Source organism: Coregonus lavaretus (assembly GCF_964263955.1).
Source record: "Coregonus lavaretus genome assembly, chromosome: 23".
Classification (NCBI taxonomy): Eukaryota; Metazoa; Chordata; class Actinopteri; order Salmoniformes; family Salmonidae; genus Coregonus; species Coregonus lavaretus.
The window spans coordinates 15,431,411-15,441,927 of record NC_140010.1 but is presented as its reverse complement, the minus strand read 5'-3'; the positions used below and the strand labels follow the sequence as shown (position 1 = coordinate 15,441,927).

The window sequence follows — 10,517 nt, the reverse complement described above, 5'->3', positions numbered from 1 at the left end:
CTTTGATCTGTGAATTATACTTTTAGTGATTTATAATTTGTTAGTGATGTAATTGGATGCTAATGATAATTTATTCATCATTGAGGCTACTTGCTTATTGTTCTTTGGTCCGAGTTTGAGGTTGCCTGTGTCTATCTAAAAAAGCAACCAGCTGTAATCCAGGTAGCTAGGGGCTTACTACTCTGGACATGTGCAGAGGACAATCACCACATTGTTCTTTAGTCTCCTGGGAAAAAGCAACCCGCTCATATGAGGACAGCAAATTGTGTGCCCCTGACAAAGTTCTGATGGCTACCTCTGTTCGTTACAAAACAACTGTCAAAACAGTTTGTTTGCCATGATGCTATCGATTACATTATTCACACTACACAAAATAGTACCCGATATTTTAATATGAACATGATTAGATGTATGCAAAAACAGTTTGACCTCTACAGTGTTTAGTTACTGATGTGGTGCAAAACAATAACATGGTCATTTGTTGTATTTTTTAGACACATTTCCCGACTTTAAAATCATGACTAATGTCACTTGACCAATACTCTTAAAAAAGGTTTGGCAAGGGATTATGGCACTTGAGTGGTTCTGAGACCCTCAAAGTCCTTAACAGTAAAATGTAATGTCAAAATGTAGACATACCCAAAAGCAGTTATTTATCATGAGAGGGCCATTAACAATAACTAGTAATGCTTATACTGCCAAAAAGGGGAACAAAATTGACACCCAGTACAACATTGACACCCAGAAAATGTGACGTGTTGCTCCTTATGCAAATAAGGTGTCGGATTTCACATACTGCATTTCAGATGAGAGCGGAGAGTGTGAAGCGGGACAACCAGAGCTTTCACAGAGTGCACAGCAATTGATGTTGTGTCGTTCACAGAGTGCTCTGTACACAAAAATGTTGGTCCAGTCCAGAACCGCTCAAAGACCCCTACATAGGGGACTTAACGTTTATAGACCCCAATGTACACAAAGTACTGTATGACTCAGTACTCTGTAGAAATGTACATTTAAATAAGCAAAAGTCACCCTAGATAAGCATTTACACAGTAACTCTGAATCACACATGCATATATACAAGTCAAGAGTATAAGGCCCATTTGAAATAGGTGCCTTTTGACAATTGTTAATGTTCTGCCAAATAGTCAATTGAGCAGGAGGGTAAGGTAAATCAATCCCAGTTACAAAATGTAGTCTACAGGAAAGTAGAAAATAATTACATTAATTGAGTGAAGTGCCATGAAGTGTACCTATAGGCTCTCTCTGCTAATGTAGTTTAGTAAATATATAAATGATTGAACAATCACATCTTACGTTATTGCAACACATTTGCCAGACAAACACAGGCCTACTGATTTTGTGAAATATTCAGGCAAAATAAATCCGGTTTTAGAGGGCCACCATTGTGCAACCAAGCTAAGGATATTGGCACAATGGCATTCTTTCTCACGGTGCAACCTGATTGGTCAGGAGAAAGGTTCCAGTCACTCAAGGTCGGGACAGAGAGAGGGGCTCTATGTATAAAGACCCTAAACCCACTGGGAGCACCAAGACTTCCAGTTCAGAAGTGATCTGAAGCCACCTGTGTGTGAGTGAGTGTGTATCTCTGTGCTCCCACAACAAGGAGGAACCATGGTCAGCCGGTGAGTGATGGTTAATTTATTTATGTCTGGATTCATGTCTGAACTCTCACGCTGTCAATGGTCAACCAATGGTCAACATTTTTCAAGCAAGTAGACCATATTTTATTTGGAATAATGTGTGTTGCTTTAGTCAATAAATAGAAAATATGTATGAATGCATGCATTTTGAATTATGTTTGAGAAATTCCTCCTTACGCAAAGCTTTTCCTATAAACTAGCTTCAGGACAGGGTTGGTTTGACCTTTTATAGGTTACAGTGGGGCTCTCCAACCCTATTCCTGAAGAGCTACCTTCCTCTACGTTTTCACTCTAACCTTAATCTAGTGCACCTGATTCTAATAATTAGCTGGTTGATAACCTGAACCAGGTTAGTTAGAACTGGGGTTGGATTGAAAACCTACAGGAGGGTAGCTCTTCAGGAACAGGGTTGGAGAGCCCTGGGCTTCAGTGACTTTAATATTTTTTCACGATAACAGATTTGAGCACCCTGCTGGTGGATACAAGAAGATATTTGAGACAGTTGAGGAGTTATCGGAGCCTGTCCCTGCAACAGTCACAGGTTTGTTAACTACATATTTATGTGGTCGTATGAAGCAGGTTATGTTAATTAATAGATACACTACATGACCAAAAGTATATGGACACCTGCTCATCGAACATCTAATTCCAAAATCATGAGCATTAATATGGAGTTGGTCCCCCCTTTGCTGCTATAACAGCCTCCACTCTTCTGGGAAGGCTTTCCACTAGATGTTGGAACATTGCTGAGGGGACTTGCTTCCATTCAGCCACAATAACATTTGTGAGGTCGGGCACTGATGTTGGGTGAATAGGCCTGGCTCGCAGTCGGCGTTCCAATTCATCCCAATGGTGTTCGATGGGGTTGAAGTCAGGGCTCTGTGCAGGCCAGTCAAGTTCTTCCACACCGATCTCGACAAACCATTTCTGTATGGACCTCGCTTTGTGCACAGGGACATCATCATGCTGAAACAGGAAAGGGCCTTCCCCAAACTGTTGCCACAAAGTTGGAAGCACAGAATAGTCTAGAATGTCTAGAATTTCCCTTCACTGGAACTAAGGGGCCTAGCCCGAACCATGAAAAACAGCCCCAGACCATTAATCCTCCTCCCCCAAACTTTACAGTTGCCACCATGCATTTGGGCAGGTAGCGTTCTCCTGGCATCCGCCAAACACAGATTCGTCCGCCGGACTGCCAGATGGTGAAGTGTGATTCATCACTCCAGAGAACGCGTTTCCACTGCTCCAGAGTCCAATGGCAGTGAGCTTTACACCACTCCAGCCGACGCTTGGCATTGCACATGTTGATCTTAGGCTTGTGTGCGGCTGCTCTGCCATGGAAACCCATTTCATGAAGCTCCCGACGAACAGTTCTTGTGCTGACGTTGTTTACAGAGGCAGTTTGGAACTCGGTAGTGAGTGTTGAAGTAGCTACGCACTTCACTCGGTGGTCCCGTTCTGTGAGCTTGTGTGTTCTACCACTTCGCGGCTGAGCCGTTGTTGCTGCTAGACGTTTCCATTTCATAATAACAGCACTTACAGTTGACCGGGGCAGCTCTAGCAGGACAGACATTTTACTAACTGACTTGTTGGAAAGGTGTCATCCTATGACAGTGCCACTTTGAAAGTCACTGAGCTCTTCAGTAAGGCCATTCTACTGCCAATGTTTGTCTATGGTAATTGCATGGCTGTGTGCTCGATTTTATACACCTGTCAGCAACGGGTGTGGCTGAAATAGCCGAATCCATGTATTTAAAGGGTTGTCCACATACTTTGTATATATAGTGTAGATTTCTGGTCCATTCAATCTGCACACCATCCTAAAATGATAACACAGAAAAATACACTGCATCTGCAAATAAAACACTGTTATCTTGGAAATTCATGTGAAAACAGTACTGTATCTATGATAAACATTCCCTAATTGACCTGTTACCTGCTCTAGATACAATCACATTGAACAGTTCATTGATCAATTGTTTGACAAAGGTATTTTCTCTCACATTTACAGGTAGGATTCCTTCATTTCTGAAGGGAAGTCTTCTTCGTCTGGGCCCTGGCCTGTTTGAGGTTGGAGATGAGCCTTTCTACCACCTCTTCGATGGCCAGGCCCTCATGCACAAATTTGACTTCAAGAATGGCCAAGTCACCTACTTCAACAAGTAAGAATGGATTAAGAATGTCAGTTAGAGATCAGTGGTTATATTGCATTTGAGTCTAATTAACCTAATGGAATTGACATCCATCTCTACCTTTATCCTTTAGGTATATTAAAACAGATGCCTATGTGCGTGCCATTACAGAGAAGCGCGTGGTGATCACTGAATTTGGCACCTTTGCCTACCCAGATCCCTGCAAAAACATATTCTCCAGGTTGGTAGCTAACCTCCTAATCATATATGGGTGTATCATTACTTTATCTGTCATCACTTTTCATTAGTTGCCTTTATATTAGATGAGTAACATAGCCGCAGGTTGGCATTTATTGGGATTACTTATGTACTGGAGGCAGATCTGTAGGGTAGTCACTAGTTGGCACAGCCACAAAGTCATACAATGTGATTTTAAACCTAAGCCTAACCTTAACCACACTGCTAACCTTATGCCTAACCCTAACCTTAAATTAAGACCAACATTTATTTTTGCTTTCATGAATTTTTACGATATATAGGCAATTTTGACTTTGCAGCTGGCCTATCTACTGGAAATCACCCAGCCCTGCCTCCAGGACAATATTCATCCCAATAAACATCAACCTGCAACATTTTACATTTGACATTTTAGTCATTTAGCAGACACTCTTATTCAGAGCGACTTACAGTTAGTGAGTGCATACATTTTCCATACTGCCCCCCCGTGGGAATCGAACCCACAACCCTGGCGTTGCAAGCGCCATGCTCTACCAACTGAGCTACAGGAGCTACAACATATCCTGTAAATGGTTATATTTTCTAGCCATACAGTGCCTTCCGAAAGTATTCATACCCCTTGACTTATTCCAATTTTTTTGTGTTCAAAATTGATTAATATTACATTTATATATTTTTCCACACATGTACACACAATACCCCATAATGACAAAGTGAAAACATGTTTTTAGAATTGTTTGCAAATTTATTGAAAATGAAATACAGAAATATCTCATTTACATAAGTATTCATACCCCTGAGTGTTAGAATCACATTTGGCAGCGTTTACAGCTGTGAGTCTTTCTGGTTAAGTGTCTAAGAGCTTTGCACACCTGGATTGTACAATATTTGCACATTATTATTTTAATAATTCTTCAAGCTCTGTCAAGTTGGTTGTTTATCATTACTAGACAGCCATTTCCAAGTCTTTCAAGTCATTAAACTCTGTAACTGTTTTATTGATACACCATCCAAAGTGTAAGTCTGCTTTTCATTTTGACCCATCTACCAATAGGTGCCCTTCTTTGCGAGGCATTGGAAAACCTCCCTGGTCTTTGTGGTTGAATCTGTGTTTGAAATTCACTGCTCGACTGAAGGACCTTACAGATAATTGTATTTGTGGGGTACAGATATGTTAAACAGTATTTCTGCACACAGAGTGAGTCCATGCAATGTATTATATGACTTGTTCAGCACATTTTTACTCCTGAACTTATTTAGGCTTGCCAAAATAAAGGGGTTGAATACTTATTGACTCAAGACATTTCAGCTTTTCATTTTTAATTAATTAGTAAAAATGTCTAAAAACATAATTCCACTTTGACATTATGGGGTATTGTGTGTAGGCCAGTGACACAAAATCTCAATTTAATTAATTTTCAATTCAGGCTGTAACACAACAAAATGTGGAATAAGTAAAGGGGTGTGAATACTTTCTGAAGGTACTGATCCTTCATATCAATCAATGTGTATATTTTGACTGTTGTTGCCCTGATCGTCGTTTTAATGACTCTTGGATCAATTTCAAAACTGGTCTGTGGGTGTATGTTTCTCTGTGCAGGTTTTTCACTTACTTCAAGGGTGTTGAGGTGACAGACAACTGCCTGGTGAACGTTTACCCCATTGGTGAAGATTACTACGCCGTCACAGAAACCAATTACATCACTAAAGTCAACACTGACACGCTGGATACGCTGAAGAAGGTATTACTCTCCTCTTTTCCCCCAGGCTGAAATTCCATCCCCCTTTATTACAGTATTCACAATATACTGTACTAGAAACCACAGTGTATGTCTATATCCTTTGGCCTAATTCAGAAAAGAACCAGAAGTGTTACATACTGGTCCACTGATTATAGACAGAAGTCTCACTTCTCAATAACAGTTATAACATATGCTTAATGCATAACATGATAATGAGCAACACATGAATAACACTATGACTTCACTTCCCTCAGGTGGACTTGTGCAACTACGTCAACATCAATGGAGTGACAGCCCACCCACACATTGAGAAAGACGGAACAGTGTTCAACATCGGAAACTGCATGGGGAAAGGAGCATCGCTGGCCTACAACGTTGTCAGAATCCCACCCACACAGAAAGGTTGGGCTTGTGTCCAAATTGATTCAAGAAAATAAGATATTCATTCAGAATTTATGCACATGTTCCAACTCCTAAGATAGGACATGTAGGTAACTTGTCCTTAACTTGTTCTGGATAGGATAACTTGTAATAGTAAGGCTTATGCCCTGATTGCATCTTGTGTTCTCTCCTCAGACAAGTCAGACCCCATTGAAAAGTCCAAGGTGGTGGTGCAGTTCCCCAGTGCCGAGAGGTTCAAGCCCTCCTATGTGCACAGGTGGGTCATAATAACATCTCCATCATGTTCATAGTCAAACTTGAGGTCCCCAAAACAGCAAGGAGTCTATCATGGACATGCCTCCTTCTGTGTTATTGGACTAAGCCATATAACAACTTACATTGCATGCCAACTTAAATGGTCTACATATCACCCTTAGCTTTGGCATGTCGGAGAACTACTTTGTCTTTGTGGAGACCCCTGTGAAAATCAACCTGCTGAAGTTCCTCAGTGCCTGGAGCATCCGAGGCTCCAACTACATGGACTGCTTTGAGTCCAATGAGGTTCTTGGGGTACGGAGGCAAACACTCAGTCGACTTTGGTTTAAAGTGACATATTTATATTCAGGACCATTATGTACGGTAACATCATACCTAGTCTCGACACCCAGAACCAAATCACACGTGTGCTGTCACAACAGACTTCAGCATACCACACATTATCGTCAAACCTAATAACCTTTTTACCATACATTTCACAGACATTGTTCCACATCGCCAGAAAGGACATTGGAGGAGGACAAGGAGAATACATTGACCATAAGTTCAGAGCCGCTCCCATCAACCTGTTCCATCACATCAACACTTATGAGGACAATGGCTTCATCGTGGCTGACGTGTGTACATGGAAAGGGTAATGGAACAGCTAAACGTTGTCTCTGTCATAAGATGGCAATGTCAATACAGTGGCAGATTTAAGCGTATATAAAAAGTGATGACACATCATAACTGACTGGATCAATTGTGGACTGAGGGATCTCAGGAGTGGCATTCATTTGAAGTGAGTTGCCTTAGCAATGTCCTTTTTCAGAATAATTGATGAATGATTCCTAGCCCTTGGTCTTTAAACACTGTCTGTTTAAAGGATCAGGAAACTCATTCTTTATGTTTCCTGGTAGGTTTGAGTTTGTGTACAACTACCTTTGGCTGGCCAACCTGCGCTCCAACTGGGAGGAGGTGAAGAAGGCAGCCATGATGGCACCTCAGCCAGAGGTCAGGAGATACGTCATCCCACTGGACATCCACAGGGTAAGTCATTTCTTTGTCTTTAAAAAAATATGTTTTTTTAATTTACAATTTTTTTCAAAATGTTTGGACAATAAAGTGCGTATGTTTTACCCTGTATTATAATTTTTGGGGATAGCAATGTGTATATCTGCCCTAACTTATTCAAACCTTCTCTCATACTGATTGTGTGTTTCAGGAGGAGCAGGGAAAGAACCTGATCTGCCTGCCGTACACCACAGCCACAGCAGTGATGCGTACTGACGGGACCATCTGGCTGGAGCCAGAGGTGCTGTTCTCTGGGCCCCGCCAAGCCTTTGAGTTCCCGCAGATCAACTATGAGAAGCACGGTGGGAAGAACTACACATATGCCTACGCCCTGGGCCTCAATCACTTCATTCCTGACAGGGTGAGTAGTCTTGTTGTTTGCCACAAATCTGTCTTCAAAATCTCCAAACTCTGAGTAGTGAATGGCAGGGGCCATAGCATGTTACGTGAGTGGCCATGAGTTTCTGTCTATATGTGGTGGTATATCATCAAGTTGAATGTGAAGACCAAGATGTGTATGTTAGACTTTGATGAATCTCTGTGTGGCTGTAGATCATCAAGCTGAACGTGAAGACCAAGGAGACCTGGGTGTGGCAGGAGCCGGACTCCTACCCCTCAGAGCCCCTCTTTGTGCAGACCCCCGATGGCGTGGATGAGGATGATGGTATGTACTGTATTGTACTGTACTCTTAGTATACTATACTGTCACTGTTATAGGCATGGTGCAGGGCAAACACTGATATACCGCATTGTTTTTGTGTTAGTGTTTGGAAGAGAGTTTAAGAGACTTTGGGCTCTATTCAATCCATGATAGAAATGTAGAGGTAATTTCCGATTGAACTGACATATGCAGCGTTTACCGTGAATGCTGTCTCCGATAAAGCAGGAACATTGCCTTTAAACTTCAATCATGCTGTAAAGCTGAACTTCCGCGATGCGGATTGAATAGAGCCCTTTAGCTATTTCTCCAGGGAAAAGGCACTTACATTTAGTAGAAAAATGCACTCAGCAAAATTCATAAAAATACGAGTTACAGTTACAATGTGGTGGGCACTGTGTTTTTCTAACAACCAGTGTGTTTTTCCAATGACCCACAGGAGTTCTGTTGACCGTTGTAATATCCCCCGGGGCCCAGAAGTCAGGGTACATGCTGATCCTCAATGCCAAGGACATGTCAGAGATCGCCAGGGCAGAGGTGGACTGCCCTATGCCCGTCACCTTCCACGGAATGTACAAGAAATAACATGTCAACAATCCTCAAGGCACAAAGACTAGTAGTCACCATTCCAGGGTATTCAAACTAACTAAGCATCAAATTTAACTCAGCATTAGAACAAATAAATAAACAATGACAAAGTATAGGCTACAAATAACTTGCCTTGTTGTGTCAGCAAAATGATTTGAAGTCATTTAACTTTCTGCAACCTATGATTCAGTATGGTTGAGCATCCATTTTGGTGAAAATGTGCCATTTCGTTGTATGAATGGAACCTGCTGGTATCAGGGCATTAGTAGGCTTCCTACAATTATTTCTCAGTGAGCCCACAGCATAACAAGATCAGCGGCACCTCAGTGACAACACCCTGATTGGTTAATACAATTTTTGTGTCAGTGCTGGAAATCAATGAGTTTGTTCAAAGTACCATGTCTCTTGAGTACTTCAGGGTTGGAATAATTAAAATATAATCAAAATACTGGCCTTTTTATTGTATGTCAGTTATTTTAGGAAAGAAAGTTGAATGTTGTGTGTAACTAATAACTTGACTATTCTATATTGTATAAAAAACTAATTTCCTAGATGCACATGTAGTAAAGGTACATACATGAAAGAACTAGCCCCAAAGGACAACAATACAGTCCCTTTGCTCCATGGCTATTCTATTCAATCAGATCTAGCGGTTGTTTTGGCTGTGTTGAAGGTTGAACTAAGTTATAGCTGTCAAATCCACAAGTGGCTCCTGGCATTATACCTAAAGCGGACATTGCCATTGGCTGCACAGAGGTACATCAAGATAAATCCCATGCAGCCTTGTTTACAAGTTCGACCACTGGAATGTGAGATGTAATCTACACCTCGATTAGGATAATAGAAATCCTAATTATTTAATGTAATTATTTTTTAATTTGAGTGTATTTATTTCTATATTGCCTCCTTCTGAACTTCTAACAGGAGTGGGCGGTGTGGCTTCGTGACAATGATCACAAGAGCAGCTGTTCACCGATTTGAAGGCTCCAACACAGTTCCACCTCCGACACCGGCAAAATATCCACTATGTGGGTGTCTGCTAATGCCGGCTAACTCTTGATCTGACTGAATCTAGGCCAAAGTCCCTCCACTCCATGTGAATCAGTGGTGGTCGGTGCCGTTTAAGATGAGGGAGGACGATTTATTTTTATTTTTATGAGCATGGCCTTATTTCTAGTACAGCATATTGGATGACTGTCATTCATATTCCATTCACCCAGCTCAATGTAACATCGATAGGTTTAGGCTACTACATGATACTCACATTTTCTCTACATCCATCATGAGGTTGCTACAACCTAGCCTAGTTTACAATGTAGGTGCACAGGTCAAGAGAAAAATTAAAGTAATCAAGATGACAGACAGTGACACATTCAATTCCGCCTTGCACACTTTTGCTGCATCTAGCTGATCTAGGGTGTAATCATTAGTCAGACAGTTGCAAACAAGAGTTTCTATTAGACAAATTCAGGTATGTTTATCACCGTTTCGTTCCGTTTGCTTCCGTTTAAGAAACGGCGGAATGAATACACCCCTGATTACACGTAAACACAGTTCACTTTCATAGCAGCCACGTACAAACAGCATGATCACTTTTCTCGTTGTATAATTCCTTCTCGCATCTACGCGCTCTCCTCCTTTCACCTTTTCCCTTCGCTTGTGGACTTCAGTGCACAACATATCAGCTGTCTGTGACCAGGCAAAAAAAAACTTTCCAAGCCAAACCTTCATACATAACCACAGCCTACAACGTTGTCACCATATTAGCTAAAGTCATAGTCATAGT

The 10,517-nt window shown here is 41.4% G+C and overlaps 1 protein-coding gene across 1 annotated transcript; it reads left to right on the top strand.

The window, feature by feature from the left end:
• Positions 1–1,635: 1,635 nt before the first annotated feature.
• LOC311098885 (retinoid isomerohydrolase) lies at positions 1,636–8,728 on the top strand (the record flags this gene model as incomplete). Its single annotated transcript, XM_084139439.1, has 13 exons — positions 1,636–1,646; positions 2,123–2,209; positions 3,680–3,826; positions 3,930–4,037; positions 5,634–5,775; positions 6,030–6,177; positions 6,352–6,433; positions 6,594–6,726; positions 6,915–7,066; positions 7,332–7,461; positions 7,637–7,846; positions 8,038–8,149; positions 8,583–8,728. 13 exons carry the CDS (start codon positions 1,636–1,638, stop codon positions 8,726–8,728), a joined length of 1,608 nt encoding a protein of 535 aa, XP_083995565.1.
• Positions 8,729–10,517: the final 1,789 nt, after the last annotated feature.